The following is a 20,321-nucleotide window of genomic DNA, read 5'->3' on the forward strand; positions in this document are numbered from 1 at the left end:
CCAGGCACAATTTTAAATATAAAGGATATAGCAGTAAATAAGGAAAACAATTTTCCTGCGTTTAGGAAGCTTACTTTCTGGTGGTATGAGACAGAAAAGGCATTTAATGATTGTTCTAATGTCTCTATGCATGGGAAGGGTCAAGTGAACAATGCAGGGTGGGTGAGAGAGAAGAAGATGTGACATCATTTTGGAGAGTACAAAAGTGGGCAAGTGAGTAATATGTAAGAGAATTTGTAATAGGCAACATGGAGTACCCATTTAGTCATGCATTTTAAAAAGGAATTGCTCAACACAGTTGCCAGTGTTTCTTCAGCCATGTTTAGCTGCCTGAGTGAAGGAAAGCTGTAGGAAAATAATTAGCATTGGTTAAGGTCAGGGCTTTTCCAGAAGAGTACAAGAAAGGGAGAGAAAAACAGAGAGTCAAGGGTGTTTTCAGTAGAGTGCTTATGTAATAACGAAGTATGGAATCTAAGGTGGGTTGGGACGGAAGTGAGGTCATAAAAGGGATGATATAGTGAAAAAGTGATTGGGAAAGTGGATTGGCACTCTTGATTGAGTTTGAATAATTTTTAGTAAGATGAACTTTCACTTTTAGTAAAGGAGGTGAACTAGAAGGTTAGGAGGAGTGACCAGCAATTAATATGTTCGAAGATGAGAATGTGCAGGTATTGATGATGATATCATCAGGGGCATGAACAGAAGAGCTAGTAATTGATCCAAGATGCAGGAAAAGGTCATCGGAGGTACAGTAATTCAGAGTCCAGTGCCTTGGATGGAATAACCATGTGGATGCCCAAACCACCAAAGGGGTTGCAGGGGTAGGAAGAGAAAGGATTACAGTGCGGGATGTTCTATGGTCATTCAATAATGAAATGTTGGTGGATGAGTGCTACAAAGTATATAGCTGATGGTAAAATTGATGACAGGAGCTTCAGAGGAGTTAGATATTTTTAAAGGTAAAGAGAGGAGAAAAGACTGGGAAATGGCTAGGTAGAGCCAGCCTCCACTGGCAAAGAATGTGAAGGAAACTTTCTAAGAAGAGATTGGAGATGAGAGACAGTGTGTTCCTTTAGGTACAGTGGTGGAAAGATTAGAGGATAGAAAAGAAAGAGAAATTGAATAAGGTTATGCACAGCCTGTATGCTGTGGTCCAGGTATGATGGAAGACACGCAGCGGGGATTGAGGGTGCTAGTTTCTCGTGGTGCGACAGGCATGTTAGATGTAATGGGTTCAGTTGGGATAGTCTCTTGGTGAAAGGTAGGTAACTGCTGTGAATTAAAATGCGTGCTGCCACTAGAATACTCGTCTTCTCTGAAGCTCCTGGGTGGTAGTGGCCAAGGAGTGCAAGAATGCCAGCTCAGGAATCTGCTGTCCTATGAGCAAGAGGTTCTGAGATGAGGAGCTGTGTTTGGCCAAGCTCAGGTCACATCTCACCACCAGCAGATCAGCCTTACCTGTTGTATTTGGCAGCTCTGTGTTGAGTCTCCTAGAACAAAAGGCTTTCAGAAATCTTAAACCTAGGGACTCAGACTTAAAAAGAATAACTATAGTTGTGTATTGAGGAAAAAAAGAAAGACTAGGGGGTTGGCAGAGGGGCTTGCTGTTGGACACAGTGTCAAGATGCTTTGTGTGCTGGAAGAAACCTTTTCTGTTTCACCTGTAGACTGCTGTAACTGAGAATAAGGATACAGTGGTGTTATAGAAGATTAGCCTTTTGTCGTAGGGAAAATAAAGCAATGACATGTAGTTAGCTTTTCATTATTTGGTATGAAATGGAAATAAGGCAAGCTTCATTGAAATTACACTGACTTCTGTGTGCAATTAAAAAATGCTTAAAATTTTGAATGTTCAAGGATAGATGATAGCAAATGAAAATTAATTCAGGAATGAGGTGGTTCTTTTAAACTTAATTCTGTAGGTAAAATCTACATTTTGTAAGAGTTTGAACTTACAAAAATGTAGAGCTACCCTCCTTTTTAAGTCACTGGAAATAGGTAAAATTACAGTATAGTATTGCAGAAAATGGGACAGAGTAGCTTAGGATTCCAGGAAGAACAAGCAGAGTAATTTGAAATATTATTCAGCCCTCTCTCATGATGTGCCTTAAAAAATCAATGCTGGTGAACATCAGTATTGAACAGAAAGTAATTTAATCCTCAAACCAGTGTACTTGTTAATGTTTCCAAATTTTCAAAAATCTTTACAAAGGGCTTTATTAAAGATGGAAAATATTTATGCATATAAATTATTTGTAACTCTAATCTTTAAAAAATCAATACTTTTGATCAAATAATACACTTGGCTGCTCAATTGTGTTTGCTCCTTTTTTTCTTGCTAAATGTATTGACTTGAGGGCTAGCAGGGATATTGCAGAGGCATCTTTTCTACCTTGATGCCCTCAAACAGCACTATGCTAGAATTACCCCTCAAAGGTCCAATAACTGCCTTTACATTTGACTTCTTGCATGAAACGTTTCCCTTTCAATTTCCTCACTGTGCTGCTGCAGCCTGCCATCCGCCTCGCTTCCAGCTTAACCCATCTTAGTTTTGCCTGTCCTTTAAATCCTTCCATCAAGGAACTTCTCCAGTGAAATTTATCTTGAATGTCTTAAGATATCTGAAAAGTGCTGTAGCTGAGTGAGAGACTACATATCCTCTGAGTCTCTATGGCCCATTACCACATAAATGTTTTCTGAATATATAATCCCTTTTTTCTCTACCTATCCTAGGTAGGTATTTTCAAGTATAAACACTATAGGATTATTCCTTTATTTTTCCCATGCTTATTATTTCCAATGAACAAAATGATACCTTATTTTTTATTAATACTAAAGAACAGACTTAGTACCCATGTGCATAATACTCTAAGGAAATGGATATAAAGGAAAAGAAAATGCTAATTTATAATCCAGTTGAGAAGAAGTGAAATAAATGTGTTTGCTCATTCAGCAAACATTTATTAAGACTTTACGCTGTGTGACCACTGTTCTAGGTGCTAAAACACAAAGATAAATGGAAATTATGTATGTATCCCCACCTCATACAATAAATTGGGTGTAAATATAGGTGGGAAACTCTGAAGATTGTAAAATTCCACACTTGCCAACTCAAGTTATTAGTTAGGAGCCTTCCACTTTTATTAATTTATTTTTTAACATGTACTGTAGCTTTCCCTTTGTCTGTACACTGATTTGAGGGCTCTGTAACTGGTAGAGCTCTAAAGTGCTGTTTCTTTGAGTGTACGCGTAATTTGCTAACTGCGATCTGAGAAGAAACGAACCTCCCAGTGGGTAGAAGCATGGATGTCATGACACTTCCTGTGTAACCCCATTAAACTTCCTCTCTAGGTGTTATGGCTTTGGAATGTTCCACTTTAATCAGGTCACAGTCTCTCTCCTGTGGGCTGTGCAAGGTTAAGGTATTTGAACTTTTTTATAAGAATGAATGGATTCCCATTGTGGAATCTATTATGGAAGTGAAAAGAGTTATCATGGTGTTATATATCAAGTACAGACTTGTGGAGATAGTGATGAGAAGGCACTAGAATGTTTCAGAGTTTTATATTAGGTGACTTTTTTGCTTTCAAGTCAATAAACAAAGTAGAATTGAAACACTAACATTTGCTTGCTGCTTCCCAAATCTGAACAGCCCTGGGTATATACCAGGTGATATTTAGGTAGTTAATGACCAGGAGCTTCCGTCTATATGGTGCCACTGATGCTGCTCTCATTGTCCCCTCTAGGCTGTGGATCCCTTGGCCTCAATTCTGTGTCTATTTTTTATCTGCAGGTTAAAAAGGGTTGGAGAGTTATTGACTCTTAAGAACTTCGACCACCTGGGAAACAAAGACCTGCTCCTCTTTGGTCTTTCCCTCTTTTCCCTGTTAAAAAACAAGCACGCCTCCCGCCTTCCCCCAGTGCTAAACAAATGATAAGAATGCTCATTTAGTTTGTATAGTCTTTTAAAAAGATGAAAGACAGAGCATAAATATAAAACAAAAGGAAAAATAATAGATAATAGTGTAAAAAAAAGCATGGAGTCAGTTAGTAAATAGGGTAGAGGGAGGGGAGAAGAAGAGAAAAATTACAGTATAAAATCAAAGTTAAGGTAAGCTCCTGCAGTTGAGAAGAAAATTAGCTCTGAGATTCTGGTGAACAAAGCAAAAAACAGAAGCACAGTGCATTCTTAACGGACTGTCAAGGGAAACAAGATTTTTCCTAGCTCTAAATTATTAGAGGAATTGATCACGTGGGCCTTAAAATAAGGGTCATTGAACAATATAATGGATGGAGATAGCATTACCAATTTTATTAAAAGTCCTATTGTCACTTCTTCGATCTTTCTTAGATAAATTATTCTTAATATGTAAAAGCTGCTGCTGGCATTCAAACTATTACTGCTACAGTTTTTAAAAGTCTAGGACAATATTTCCAAATACTTTAACTCTCTGCTACCCACTACCTCCACCCCCTAGTTCCATACTTCATTACCTGTAGTATTCCAGCTATTCACTAAAACAGTTAATGCAGTCATTAACAGTACAGGTTTCCCGCACTATAGGAATAATCCTAAAAAGTTACATGCAAATTCTAGAATCTTAAATTGGGACATCCATGGTCAGTCATTCCAGTAGATCTCAAACCTAGCTGTTTATCACCGTTTCCTGGCAAGCTTTGTAAAAATCACATTCCCACATCCACAGATTCCCACATCCAGCTCCCAAGAGATTCTTATTTAGTAGTTCTGGGTACATGCCGAGAAATCTGCTTTTGGTTTTTGGTTTTTGTTTTTTCAAAGAAATTCTCCTATGTAGTCAGACATTTAGGAATCACTGATCTGATCCATTCTCCCATTTAATACAGGAATCTTCAAGTCACGCTGCTAGGAGTCAGTGGCCAGACTGTGTTGAGGGATACCCTGACTTCATGTCAGAGGATGTTCCATTACTGGAAACTTCTATTTGTCAAATCATATTTTTCTACGAACACAATGACTTTAAGGATATTTCATTTCAGTTCTGATTAAACTTTCACTGTTAGGGCCTGCTAACCCTTCTAAATTTCTCTGTTTCTGTAGTCTACATATCAAATATTTAATGATCTTGAGAAAACATGTAAATGCATCAGGGGAACTCTAGTAAAGTAATTCTTTAGGGAATTCTTTTGTAAGCAAATTCATGACATATGGCTAATCATCTTCAAAGTGTATATATTGTAAGTTGTCAAGTATGTATTTTATTAAAGTTGTCAAGTCTTATATATCATCTGTTTCTCATACTAAAAAATTCTGAGCATCTTTATATCAGCAATACTGTCAATTTGATATCTTCATCGAAGGTAAATCTTAATTATTTCCATTGTTTTTGTAACATAATTTGGAGTAACTTACTTATAGTAATTATCGCTATTTTGAATGCTTCTCTAAAAATTCTGCCTCTAGGAAACGACTTTCATTTCACTACTTACAGCTCGGATGTTTAGGATGTGACCTGAATTAAAGATCTTAAAGTGTTTAACATGAATAATAAATGACTAGAATAATTTACGAGTTATACATTTCAAATTAAGTGAATAACAAAGAAATAGAATTTCACATTAAAACATTGAATATATTCTCCTAAGAAAGATTCATTAGATGTGTATGAGTCCCATGTGGTAAACAGGGCTATATGAAACGGCATGAAAATAAACTTAAGGCAGAGAAAAACAGATTCATTAGATCTGTCATATTTCTCAAGGGGGAAGAAGCATACAAAAGAGCAATTACGTTGTAAGTGAGCATTAGGAAGGCTAGCTGACTATGGAACTATTTTCTCCATTCTTCACATTTTTAAATATACATTGATTGGCTTTCAATATAAGCGGTCTTCGGGAGAATTTAGGAAATGACTAGACGAGGCCTCTCAGTCAGGGATGTCAAAGCACATGGAGCTGGAAGCAATGTAATTTCTTCACACAGGCTGGTATTTGGAGATTCTTTCATCAGTGCAGAGAACAGAGGTTAAAAAGCTGCCTCATTCCAGGGGACTCCGGAATCAGGAAGCAGACTCGGCACCGGGTTATCATTCAGCTGCCAGCCAACGGAGGCAAGGACTGCACGGATCCTCTCTATGAAGAGAAGGCCTGCGAGGCCCCTCAGGTGTGCCAAAGCTACAGGTAATGGAGTGAAGGAAAAGCCTCCTGAGCGATGCACTAAGCAAAATACTTCAGGTTCATGGTTTTTCTGACAATGAGAAAAGGAAGCCAACACTGACCGCAGACTCAGGGGAGTTGAGGATGTTTATGACTGTGGGTCCCATCTCTTGCCTGTTTTAAAGAGCTGCTTTGCTACTGAAATCATCTCCAGGGACACAAATACTTGCGTAAACTTCCAAGCTGTATTATAAGCTATAGGAGCTTGAAGAGTTTCTTATGTTGATATAATCTATAGAAAATGCAGAAAAGTGATTAATAATTATGAAACATGTGCTTTTGGAAGCAGTTCTTTTTCGCTTACAGGAATAGCCTAAGCCTTCCTCCCCTGGCTCCAAAGAGCACCTGTTCCTCATAAATGCTGGCATTCTGGGTCATGAAATGACATCTTTGTCTCAGTGATGTTAGTAAGATGTCTGTTTTGTTGAACATTTGTGGCCACCTCAAGGAAAATTAAGGTTATTGAAGCTATATGTCATCATCTTGATTATTAGAAAAAAATTTTTCATAACAATTAAAAAAAAGTACCTAATTGAAACTTGATGTGGTGAATAATTGCAGTCCTGACAACAAATGAAATATTATGGCATCAATTGATGGAATGTGTGACCCCAAAATAATAACTTAAGATGAAATTGATGGCAAATTTGTCATCTTAATTTATCTGTGTTTAATTCTGAGATGACAAACTGTATAATTGCATGCTTTCATGATGAACATTAACTGTTAGTCCAAACTTATTTACTTGGGGGATTTGTTTTTGTGAAGTGTATTATAAATTGCAGCTTCTGAGTTACCCCTACAATGCTAATCAAAAGACCACTATATATACAAAAGGCTCATGCGTTGAATGCAATTTTATAACTTGAATGTAAAATAAATATACCTTTCTAAAGTGGAACACATCGCTTCTGGTACTATCTGGATACATCTGCTGGCAGTCCTAATCATTAAAAAGGCTAAATGTGGGACTTCCCTGGCGGTCCAGTGGTTAAGACTCTGCGCTTCCACTGCAGGGGGCACGGGTTCAATCCCTGGTTGGGGAGCTAAGATCCCGTGTGCCTCACAGTGCAGCCTTAAAAAAAAAGAAATAAAAAGAAATAAAAAGGCTAAATGCTATCAATAGAGTCCTTTCCTTTAGAACTTGACAGTGATGGACTCTTGTCTCCACTGCTAGGAAGTACTTTTATATTTAGTGCTGCTTTTTATAATTCCTTGATGAAGATCTAAATTAAATTTAGATAGGACTTTTTTAAATAGATCTTTATTGGAGTATAATTGCTTCACAATACTGTGTTAGTTTCTGTTGTATACCAAAGTGAATCAGCCGTATGCATACATATGTCCCCATATCCCCTCCCTCTTGAGTCTCCCTTCCATCCTCCCTATCCTACCCCTCTAGGTGGTCACAAAACACCCAGCTGATCTCCCTGTGCTACGCTGCTGCTTCCCAGTAGCTAACCATTTTATATTTGGTAGTATATATATGTCGATGCTCCTCTCACTTCACCCCAGCTTCTCCCTCCCACGCCATGTCCTCAAGTCCATTCTCTATGTCTCCATCTTTATTCCTGCCCTGCAACTAAGTTCATCAGCACAGTCAAATAAATTCCTGTTTGCAGTGGTCAAAGTCATGCTTCCTTGGCATTGTGTCTCTGTGATTTACTAGTATGTTTGCTTCTTCTCTATGAGGCTTCTGTTCTTTCCCTGTAGGTGGAAGACTCACAAATGGCGCAGGTGCCAGTTAGTCCCTTGGAGCGTGCAACAGGACAGCCCTGGAGCGCAGGAGGGCTGTGGGCCCGGACGGCAGGCAAGAGGTGGGAGGCCCCATTCCACGTTGATTTGCTTTGCATTTCTCCAACAGCTCTAACTTAACCACTAGCTTGAAGAGTTTGTCATTTTGATGCTATGCTAGGCAAACAGAGCAAAGCAGTTAAGAATCTGCTACCACCCATTCTACCTTACACCAGAACACGGAAACCTGACTTTTTAAATTGTGTCCTTAGTTCTTTGACATTAGTTCCTAACTCCTCTGGTTAAACTTTCCCCTCATTCATATCTAGAAGATGATCAGACCAAGCTCTTGAAAGCGTTATGACATAGATTGTACACTGCAGCTTTTTGTTGTTGTTGTTCTTGTAATTAGCTTTTGGCTCATGGGATTCCATAACACTTTGCTTGTCACCTTAACAATCAATAAGATCCTTACATCATTGCCCATATGCATTATATACGTGCATGCATAAAATGTAATATAATTGGTTAACTTTCCCAGAAATTCTCAGTAACGACATCCTTGTCATTGTCATGGCGACCCCCAATTCTGTTCATATTTAGTACTGATTTTTAAATGGCAGATTTATGTACTCTAAACCGGCCATATGTGGATTGCAATCTGTCCACGCTACTAGATAACATGGTTTCTTGCAGAAATGAGTGATGGAAATGTTTCCAACTTGCCATGATTATTTACTAGATATTATGGATAATACTTACATTCCAAGCTTTGGAACGTGTTATTTATACATGTAGCAAATTCAATCTGTAAAGAGTACATGATTCTTTTTACTCATGTTGAGTTTTAGAATGTAATTCTTGCTATATATCTAAAATGTAGCTGAATATGTAATTGAATACACAACCACCTTTTTTAATTCATAAAAACATGCTTTGCACCCTCATTTGTAGTTATGTATTGGATGATGTTGTAGAACTCTGAACACACAGAATTAGATTCCAGTTTTTGCTGATTTGATCCGGGACCCCTTCTCTTTATAGTGAAAAGATTGCTTTTTTAAAATTTGCGAAGAATAGCTTCTTTTTTGTAAAAAATCTTCCATTATGATAGTCATTTTAGGAATCTTCATTTGAAACATAACATTTAGTTTACAATTAATATTAACTATCTAGTGATTTTTAGGATTTTATTTTATATGCTTATTTTTCATTATGTATCCTCCACCATCAGCATCTGCTAAAAAGTAACTCTCCCTTTACAGTTATAGAGACTTAGGTATTTAGAATTGAAAGTCATTCTCCCCATCTGAAACCATTCATGGAGAAATTGAGGGATATCAGACTTTCTTGTCATGCCTTGCTAATTCCTCCTTGAATCAAGCATACATTTGCATACAGTTTGGACCCTACATAGAGTTTATGATGAAAACAGGCGTGAGTTTGGGAATCAAAAAACGTAAGTTTTAGTCCCAGTTCTTTCACTAATACAATGTGAGTTTTATTCATCCCTTTACCTTTTCGGGTATCAGTTTATTTAGATGGGGAAAAAAAGAAAAGAGGGCTGGACCAAATGATCTTTCAGGATTATTCCAATTTTCATATTCTACAGTCTATGCACAGATGATATCCAGGGAGCAAAGTGTGACATGAAGTTAGGTAAAAAGATGAAAACCATATTTTTGTAGAATACCACTGGAGGAAATCTAAGATGTGGTGGAAGCTGCGCAAGTGTGAAAACAGCTTTAGTTTCAAACTCTGTTACTTAACTGCACAACCTTGGTTTATTTATTTCCTCCCTCTGAGGCTGAGAACATAATGATCCTCTCAGCGCTTTGCACATATTAAATCTTCATTAAATGTTAATTCCTTTCCCCTTCCTGTTAGATCATGGCCTCAGTGAATGTGTGCATAGATCACTGTAGGCATAAAAGCAACAATATTAACACGGGTCTTTTGTTTTTTGACACAATCTGTATAAAAACGTTTCGTTCTGTGATTACCAGTGATCTTTTCATTTCCAAATCTGAAAAGCTCTGCTTATTCCTCATCCTAGGTGACTACTGTGTAGTATCTACCCACCTCCACTGTGACAGGGATCTTTGGCTCACTCAGTGCCACTTTCTCCTGCCTTTTTGATGGTTCCCATTCTTGGTTTCCTATTACTGGTGCCTCTTCCTCTGCCTGTACCTAAGTAATGCTTCCTCATCTTGCCATATTTGTCAGACTACTTTTTCTATCAGCAATCTTATGGGATATCTGGGAAGAGAAAGTTGCATTATAACAAGTAATATATGCATAAATATACTCAGAACTCCTTTAATTAACTTCTATATGAAGATAATCTTTTTCTTTGTTGCCTTGATAAATATTTTTTTCTTAGAGCCTATATTTCTATGGAAACATGAAAAGGAGAGAATTAAGAGTAGAGATATCTTTACTAATGGCAAAAAGGCGAAAGATTCTTTTTTTGATGGTCATGGCTGTTTTCAGAACTCTGCATAATTGACCTGTCAGACTCTTGCTATTCCCATCTTTGCCCTTATCCAGTCAGAGACTTTAAAAATGCCGACTTGTGCGATTTTTTAATAACTAAAATAATTGTGTAGTAAGGATTAATGTCAGTCAGCAAATACTGTGGAGGAGCTACCCCCTTCCTCTCTAATGCTTCAGCCTTTCTGATTTCAGGCACTCACATAACTATGACTGCATTCAGAGGACTGTGTAGAAAGAGCCATGAGTGTCAGGAAGGGATGAAGACGTTCAACCCAGGGAATTTAATTTGTTTAGGGAAATGAGATCACTGGTAACATCACCCAACAAGTATGAGTTAAAAACTGAAACCAGTCCGTTGCAAAAGCAGTCATTTGAAGCTAAAGAGCTTAAGAAAGATCTAAAGGATGAGCTGGGACTTGACTTGTACCGTAATGTTAGAATAAGTAGAAAAGAGAAAAGAATACAAAATGAGAGCAATTCTGTAAGTTAAGCATTTGAGGTAAGAAAAACAAAAACATTACATGTGTTCACAGAAAAGTGGGTAGATTGAACCTCTGAAGATGTGAGCTGGAGCCTGGGGTAATTTTGTAGAGGACTATAAATGTCAGGATCGCTATTTTAGACCTTGTTCAATAAGTGGTAGGAGCAAGGACCTGATGAAAGCAGTGTTTTATCTGTCAGCGTGTACAGAATAAGTTAGAAAGATAAGACACATGGGTCTGGATGCCAGCCGGGACGCTGCTGTAGCAATGCAAGGTTGAAGTAATAAGGGCTCAGATTGGAACCACTGTAGTCGGAATGGGTAAAAATAAATGGATTTTCCACATACAATAGAGGAAAATAACTTTAGGACTCAGTAGCAGACAATAGCAGCAGAGGTAGACCTAAGTAAGTCAAAGATGATCATATGATTTTTAACTCCAGTATTTTCAGCTTGTATAGCACAGGGAATTATTGTTTTAAAGAAGGTTAACAAATACTCTGTATGAATCTTCTCATAACTGGAAATCTTATGAAATCTTGAAACAGATCAAATTTAGCTTTTGAATTGAGATGGGCTGTAATTGTAAAACACTGCATTTCAAGGCTCAGAAAGAACAGGATTTATCTTGGCTTTCATTCTGATGTGGACTACATTTTGAAATGATAATTTAGATTTCTTCAGTTAAATAAAAATATCATATGAACCAAAAAAGGAGTTAATTTACTAAGTATGCATAGAAAAGAAATAATGTATGTCTCATATACTATGCCTCACTCAGCAGAACACTTACAAGGTCACCTTTTATGATTCGTTTTCTCTAAAATGACTTGAACCTTCCCTTTTAGTAGAAAAAAATATAACTCTAAACTTACCTACCAGCTTCTAGCAAGCCATCCTTGTTGTTCCCTTTTGAGTCACCTGCACTTAATTTTAGCCACCTGTTAAAAAGTGGTCATTATAGACAGACTTTCATTTTTACTCTTAGTACTATTAATAGCATGATTGCTCCAAGTGTAGGAACTATCCCTGATGCATTTCAAAGGAGCTGGGAGGCAGTTATGTTCCCAAAGTCTCTTTAATGAGTCACTGATGGTAACTGCTTACCATCTCAGCACTGGCATTCGGTGTAAAGCAAATCATTGAGAATCAGCCTTACCCACAACTGAGTTAGAATGACCCAGGCATAAGAAGATAGGAAGATTCTACTACAGTCAAGTAAATGCAGTCTTGACCAAGTCTACATTCTGTGTATTTCAAAACTATGTGAAAGTGCTTTCTGTGGAAATGCTTTACATTAGAACACAATAGGAAGTTAGAAGTAGTAAAGAATTTTAGCAAGGCTTTGAATATCAAGGATGGTGTATTCCAGGAAATTTTATCTAATGGTATAAGAATGAAAAAGAGAGAGGAGAAAGGTATTTTAAAGATGGAATTAACAGGATTTTGCAATTTTAAAACTTAAATCATTCTTGAATCTCACAGGGAAATTTTAGAGGGCTTTTGAAATAGGCATCTTTCCTATAATATTGTCAATAAAAGAAATGAAAATAACGTGAAGGTATGTCCGCAATCTATTTAATTTTTAAGTGTATAAACAGGTTCTATTTGCTTCATGCTATTCAAGTCACTTGTGTATAAACTTTTCATGGAACTGTAACCTCTGCTGTCTCTTCTCTCTGCTCACATTTCTACAATTCAGATGGCATTTAGGGGGCTAAGTTATTGATTGGTCAGTGACTGAAACATAGCCATACTAGCCGTAGCTAGAGTTATCATTACATTTGCATTCAAAATAAAAGAGGTGGCCCATATTAATGACAATTTTGGACAATTTACTTATTTTTTCTCTATGACTGCCCTAAAGGACAATGTCACTACTACTTAAAATGTGTATGTGTGTGTGTGTGTGTGTGTGTGTGTGTGTGTGTATATATATATATATATATATATATATATAACTAATTCCACTGTTTATTACTTTGTGACATATTTATACCAGGAATATGATGAAAAAATATCATCGATTAGATGCTGGGATGTTATAAAAATAATTTCAAATTTACTCTTGCTCAATCTCTGTGTTGATCTTAATGCTATTTCCTGCCAAGTGTACTTTCTATAAATTAGATGGAGCTAGAGTTAATAATCCCCAGGGCCAACCCTACCTATCGTAATCCCCCACCCGCTCTGTATCCTTGCCTGCCAAGGAATGTTCACTGTAATGTTAACCTGTCACTAAGATTTGACATCAGTCTCTTTATGTGGAAGCCAGCATGATTCAGATGTATTCTCAAATCCAGACCACAGAAAAAAGAAAAAAAATTTAATGATATGCCTCACATGGCAGGGACCCTCCTGGTCCTGGGAGTCCTCACCTGACATCACTTATTCGTTAAAAAGGTTATTCAAGGAAAGTCTAGGAATAAAAAAGAAAGTTCTAATTTTCCCTCCACCAAAATTAAATCCACGTGAATTTGTAGAATGTGAGATATAAGTATTTAACTACAATTTATGCCGTTATTTTTTGTGAGCAAATATGCTTAAATCTTATGCTTAAATTAAGTAGCTTAAACTATATTGACACCTTTCGCATCACTCTTTTGCTTAAATTCTGGTCCACTTTGTTCTTTTTAAAAGATTATACCTTAGAGGCATTTTTGAAGTTAGGCCCAGAATATCTGGGCCAGTTTATCTCAGTAACTCACATTAATCTGTTAATTTTCAGAGATTGTTATATAATAGGAATGAAAATAATGGAAGTAGAAAAAGAACTAGGTAAAAAAGAGTCAAAGAGCTTGCTTTAAAGAAATTTTGCACAGACGTGATTTTTAAACTTTTCTTTGGGCTAATATACTTAATAATTACCGTGTAATATTTTTGTACTCTTCATTTATATCAGCTATTATTTAAATCTTCTAGAATTATTTCTACTTTTAAATGGCTTCCTCTAATTTTCTGTGACTATTAGCATTCTAGTTGATTTGGGGATTTTGGTTTTGTTTTATCTCTCTGTGAGAGTCCTGTCCTAAAATGATGATTAGCATTTGCTAGTTTTTAAATAGCTGATAAAATAAGCTTGACACCGGGATGTCTGTCTTTGTGATGGTTCCTCAATGCCCAGTTAGTTGGTTCGTTGTGATGCAGTTAACCCTTTCCAGATCCCATTCAAGGATCTAGCTGACCTTGGTCTAAGCTACTCCACGGGGAGCTGATTATTATTTCCTAGTAAGTCCCCAGAGAAGGACTTTTGCATATATTATAAGCATCAATAAGACTAGAGATCATTGGTAACTATTTAGGATCAATAAGAAAGAAAAGTACATTTCCTTCCCTTCTGCCAGAGTTACATTCACAAATTGTAATTAGGAAGTGTAATTTGGCAAACTTGTCAGTGAAAATCTCTTCCACACAGAGAAAGACCAGGATCATTAAATCCACCTAGTAAACAACTGGAGCCCTCTTGCATTATTTATAGGTTTGGTCTTATTTCTAAGTACAATTAGGTCTCTTGGTAACTAGCTCCCACTCACATTAAGCTTTTTCTTTTTTATTTCCACATGATTCATTCTCACTATTGTCATTTTTTTTTTGTAACACCATAGGAAAAAAATCACTCCTCTAATTACTCAGTCTGGTGAACATACTCTGTCTCCAGTGCTACCCAGATGCTGTTGCTGTGGGATAAACCGTGTTAATATGGCTCAGTTTAATAAATAAGGTCTCAGAGCCCCTTGAACTCTTTGTTACAAATAATCCAACAGTTTTCACTGCACTCGGGCATTGATCTTATTCTGTTTCCTGTAATGAACTTCTGTGTGCACATTTTAGATCTAGTCGTTTATTTCACTCTGATTATTCAAACGAAAGGACAACATGGTCTTGCATGCCGAAGGACAGTCCACAGACCAATAGAACTCCTTCTTTTTGTGCATCCTGAATAATAAGGGTGTTTCATTCCTCTTCAAGAAAATGAAGAAGAGCAAGTCCATTCTGAATTCTATTAGATTTACTTCAGAGCTGCATTGGTAGCCTTCCATTTACATACTCAAATATGCATAACGCAAATATCCATGTTCTTTTAGCTCAAATCAGTGTTATCTATTCCCTTTCATTTCAGGAACCTTTATTAGTCTCTTTAAAACATAGCTCAAAATTCAACTTACATGAAAACATTCTGGAATTGACTCTACTTATTCTACTTATTAATCATTTTTATTTAAATTCATGGGAAGTTTCAAAGGTACACAAAAGTAGAGAGACTGTGGTAATGAATACTAGTCGTGTAGTCATCACTCACACAGCTTCAACAGATTTTAACATATTGTCACTCTTGGTCATCTGCCACTCCTCATACCCTTAAAGAGATTTTGCTGGAGTATTGTAAAGCAACTCCCAGGTAAGGTATACATCATCCATAAATACCTAATATTTTTAAACATAGCAAGAGTACTATTATAACACTAAACAAAATTGAATAATTCATACCATGTCTAATATTCACACCACGTTTAATTTTCCCCCATTGTCTCAAAAATGCCTGTTTACAATCAGTTTGTTCAAATCAGGGTTCATAAACGTCTCCACATTGCATTTGGCTAGAATATTTCTTCAGTCACTTTTAATCTAACAATTTGAGCTCCCTTCTTCAGAGCATTTATTTGTTGAAGTAACTGCCTTTCTTGCTCATCTTTCCAACATTCCCTCAGTATTGATGGGCTGAACTTGCCTAGCTTAATTTATAAGTAAGCCACAAAGTAGTCATATGAATGTCTCCTAGGTTTTCAGCCTGCTGGAAGTAGCCTGTCCGTGACCCTTAACTTCTGTGCTTCATATAAATAAAATAAAATTTAAATAAAACAGATGGATATAATCAGCATAGTATCAAAGATGGAATTTTAATTTAAAATAATTATTTTGATATATGCCGACCTCACTAAGAAGCTTTCATGGTAATTCATCCATAGGGCAACATGGGTTTTGGCCCTTCTTCCTAACAAGGCCTCAGCCCAAAAAAAAAGTTGCATAATCATTATACACAAGATATGCATCCTGCACCTGTAAATACAACTACAATTGTCTGGGTATGTGTAGCTTTCTGGTGTGCAAGGAAACCATGCTTAGGATGACGCATCTTTTCTACGGTTAAAACCACCCTGATTTCAGTGTCTTAAAAATGATTTTTAAGATTTATAAAGTTGAGAGACCAGATGGTTTCCTTTCCAAACATTTATGTTTTCTTCACCCTAATAGCAGGAAGTTCATTTCAGATTACATTCCTGTGTTTGGATTGTTGTATTTCCTCCAAGTCAGAATAGAAACAAGTTGAGATGTGTGATAAACGTCAATATATTGTACAAATGGTACCGTTGCTACTTGTTTGGATCACACTGCATGAGTAATTCACTCCAGGTACTCTGTCTAAATGCTCATATAAGGGGAGTGACGTGCTGAGTGGGTTTCTGAGTACAGATCTGGGAATTTTACACATCGTTTCTTTTCACCTACTTGAGATACTTTTTGAGATTTTTACATACTGCAGGTATATAGGCTTTAGATTTATGTAAATGGTATAGATTTGCACAGAAGAAATTAGTTTCTGGAATTGTATTGATAGTGGTTTTACTTTATTTTATTTTGGTTTTTTGGTGTCCCTTAATGTGACGATGGTTGGAGCAATTATGAAATGAAATTTATAAAAGAGAACCTTAGAGAGAAAACCTTAATGGAGAACTTAAGGCAATTTCATTAGTTTAAAAGATTTATAGTCAAGTCTCTATTTCAGAGAACCAAATTGGAATGCTTAGATAAAAGTAGGCTTATTTCAAAGAACATAAATTTAATTTTGTAGTTTTCTTTCAGTTATAAACAGTGTGACCCTCTTCATAGCTTAGAGTTCTGATGGTCAAATTTCTTATTTTCCAAAATAATCATTCTTGAGGTTCCTACATATTCTGATCAGTAAAAGCCTCATATTTTCCTCTTTATCCATCCTTCCTCTTGAACATCCTTGGGCAACTTTGCCCACAAACTATCAGAGCTTACTATGTATAAACTGTTTAAGCAAGTGTAGAGAGAATTGCAGAATCACGTCAGCTTATTAATATACTGCATTTTATGGATTCCTCCTATACCAATCCACAGATAACATTCTTCCAAGCTACATGGATGCTGTTTTTGGTCCACTCCAAGTTTAAGCTCCCCTTAGTTCATTCCTACACGCTCAGCCTTTGTTTCCCAAAGCTTGGCACAGTGCCAGGGAGATTGGGGTACCAAAGGACCTTCAGTTTTAGTACCAAGTCTCAGGTAAACATATCCTAGTGACTCGAATACTCAGGCTCATAAGCCTTAAGCTTGAATGCTCATAAGGATCATCTGAGCAACTTGAAAATAAATGCATTTTCCTTGACCTCACACACAGAGATCTCATTCAGGAGCTCTGGAATGAATCTAAGAATCTTCTTTAACAGCATTCCAGGTGTTTCAGTTGCCAGTGGAAATACACTACCTACTGCTGCGTGTTTGAATCATCAGGGAACTTTAAAAAGATGTTAGTGCCTGGGACCCTGTCCTCAACCAATTAAATCAGAAGGTTGGAGTCTAGCAAGGGCATAGACAGTCTTCCAAAAGCTATCCAGGTGATTATCATCTGCAGCTTGATTTGAGAGCCTCTACCTTACACTGGTCTGATAACCACAGTGCACCAGACAACTCCTCTCCCAAGTGGTGAGAGTCTCTTTGGAGCACTTAATAATTTTTCCTGTCACATAAGCTTCCTAAAGCCTCCCACAGTCCACTCAACCAGGTTTTCATATCTGTAAAATTCAGGGACCGCTGTCTAGTCATACAAATTGGCTCTTCCAATGTTGTGCGTATTAAATGAAGAGATATCTGTAGCTAAGAAATAGGTGAGTTTTCACCTACATTTGCACAATTATGTAACTTTCCCTACAGCAGTTGTGACAAGTTGTGTTCACCTACACAGAGAAAGGCTTCCTTTGCTAAAATTGTTAAATCTTTGTACACACCCCATCATACAGTCCTATACTACTGGGTGTTAAGTTTTAGTGTACAAATCCAGAGAGTCTTGTCCAACCTGGGGCCCTGTGTGCACTAACTGTAATTTAGGATCAAAATGCCAGGCTCCTTCATCTTAGTTTCATGATGATAGAATTCTGAGCAGGGCAGAGACCAGCTGCAGTGTCAGCCTAGACCACAAACCTGAAAGTGCCCATGTGAGTCAGTCTGACTGGGCCATTTAAGCTAGTTCAATGAAGACTTAACTTCAGGACCGAGGTCTAAATGTTTCATCTGCTTCCTCAATAAAAAAATGAAGTATTTCTAAAACCAACAGTGGGAAATGGCTGAGGGAGAAACAGAACTTAAACATCACTTGCTGTTTTTCATTAAGACCTGTTACCTTTAAGCAATTCTACATTTATGTTCAATACATAATAAAACTATGACTTGGTTTAAAAACTTCAGTAGAACAATGTCTTGGGGAAAATAATATATATAAACCAAAATTACTTGACTATTTTTGGAGAGTCCATATGTAATTGTTGGAAATGTCAATTATGATGTGATAGATTAAGATTGCTAAAAGTTTTTGTCTTCATTTTAAATTCGTGGTTGTTCTTTGTGCGTGTGAAGAATTTGTACAGGGAAGTGGGGAACTTTGACACCGCCTCCTGCCATTAACTACTAACCACTTCAAAGCCATCACTACAAACTTTGAGCGTAATTTAAAAAACAAAAACATGCTTTCTATGCAAATGGAGCTTCACAAGTTTCATAAGTGTTCTCTCTCCACCCAAACCCTCCAACCAATTTGCTGCCATTAAGACCCTTCTGTATAGAAATCCCAGAGTGGACAATGGTATGAAAACAACTATTAAAGGTATGGGGTGTCTCCCAGCACCACCATGAATATGTTTAGTTCAACATAAGCTATTATCAGAACCCATGTATTATTTATTTGTCTCTTAACTCATTTCTAAGTATATTCCACATGTGACTTGAAATCCTTAATAGCATCTAATAAAAACTTCTGTGTGTGTGTGTGTGTGTGTGTCTGAGGGTTATCTGTTATTTTAAAAATCCTATAGGATCAATTTAATGACTACTGTGATTACTAAAAACACTCCTACCAGATTTCTGCTGCAAATAAAGAATTAAAAGAGGACTCCTTTGACTGAGTAAGAAATGTTAGGTTAATTCCTAAATTACAGAGTAATTACAGACATTCAGATTCATGATAAACAGCTTTTTGCTTTTCCTTTAGCCATTACTTGTCGAAAGCAAGATGGTGGACAGGCTGGTATCCATGAGTGTCTCCGGTATGCAGGCCCTGTGCCAGCCCTCACCCAAGCCTGCCAGATTCCTTGCCAAGATGACTGTCAGTTTACCAGCTGGTCCAAGTTTTCTTCTTGCAGTGGAGACTGTGGTGCAGTTAGGACCAGAAAGCGCACCATTGTTGGTAAGAATAATTGGGATGCCAAAGCCAACACTTGTCAAGGCAGAAAAACACAGTAAAAAGTCAGGCTAAGATAGTTCTGACAATGTATTTGGAAAATGCACAGATATGCATTATTGTTATACTAACACATAATACGGCAATGGATTCAGAGCCGTATTTTGATGTAAGTTGGCAGTGACAGATGCATTATGTACCTTTAGTAGAAAGAAAAAGCAGCCTTGAAAACTGAACTCTGTCTCCCTATACAATACGCGGTAGATTAAGTTTTGGTTTAAACATGTACCTTTGGTGGATTACCTACAGACGGTGAAGTACTTGGAGAAAAGTTTTTTAGGAACATGGGGAAAGGTTGCCACTTCACTTTCTTAAGCCATTCTCACTGTCAGCCTCAGATTATCCTTCATATCCTAGATGAGAAATATGACATTAATTCTGTACCTGAAAGCACATTTTAAAAGGTAGTCACAATGACAGAAAGCTGTAATATAACGAGCAGGAACAGGATCCGTCATATTGAACTAAACTCTGATGCACTCAAAAATATTGTCAGTGGCAAAAGAAACCTAAAAATATTGGTGCTAGTAGAGTATTCAGAATTTAAAGTTGTAAAATGATCCAGCTGTCATAATGAAAACTGTTGAAAATTATATAAGGCAGCTTATGAAAGTTAGAGATAAATATATGTAAAACATATGTAATTAGTTACATGCAGTATAATTAAAAGTATATAACATATATGACATAATATAAATTATGATCTAATTAAAATAATGATATTTTTCAGGCACATGTTATACTCAAGGTCTTTTTATTTTAAAAGGGAATTTATTTCGATTTATTCACAAACCATTTCTAATATTTTTATTGTGACATTAAATATCTTAATTTTGATTATTATTATTTCCTACATTAATCACCAAGTATGTCAAAGTGATT

The 20,321-nt window shown here is 36.8% G+C and overlaps 1 protein-coding gene across 1 annotated transcript in view; it reads left to right on the forward strand.

The window, feature by feature from the left end:
• Nucleotides 1-20,321, forward strand: part of THSD7A (thrombospondin type 1 domain containing 7A) — a 459,010-nt gene that overhangs the window by 380,970 nt on the left and 57,719 nt on the right. The window contains exons 10-12 of the mRNA XM_082846599.1: nt 6,027-6,159; nt 7,909-8,012; nt 19,191-19,385. Of these exons, the coding sequence (XP_082702725.1) occupies nt 6,027-6,159; nt 7,909-8,012; nt 19,191-19,385 (432 nt within the window). The remainder of the gene's footprint in view (nt 1-6,026; nt 6,160-7,908; nt 8,013-19,190; nt 19,386-20,321) is intronic.

This window comes from Leucopleurus acutus (assembly GCF_964270905.1).
Source record: "Leucopleurus acutus genome assembly, chromosome: 9".
In the NCBI taxonomy this organism is placed as follows: domain Eukaryota; kingdom Metazoa; phylum Chordata; class Mammalia; order Artiodactyla; family Delphinidae; genus Leucopleurus; species Leucopleurus acutus.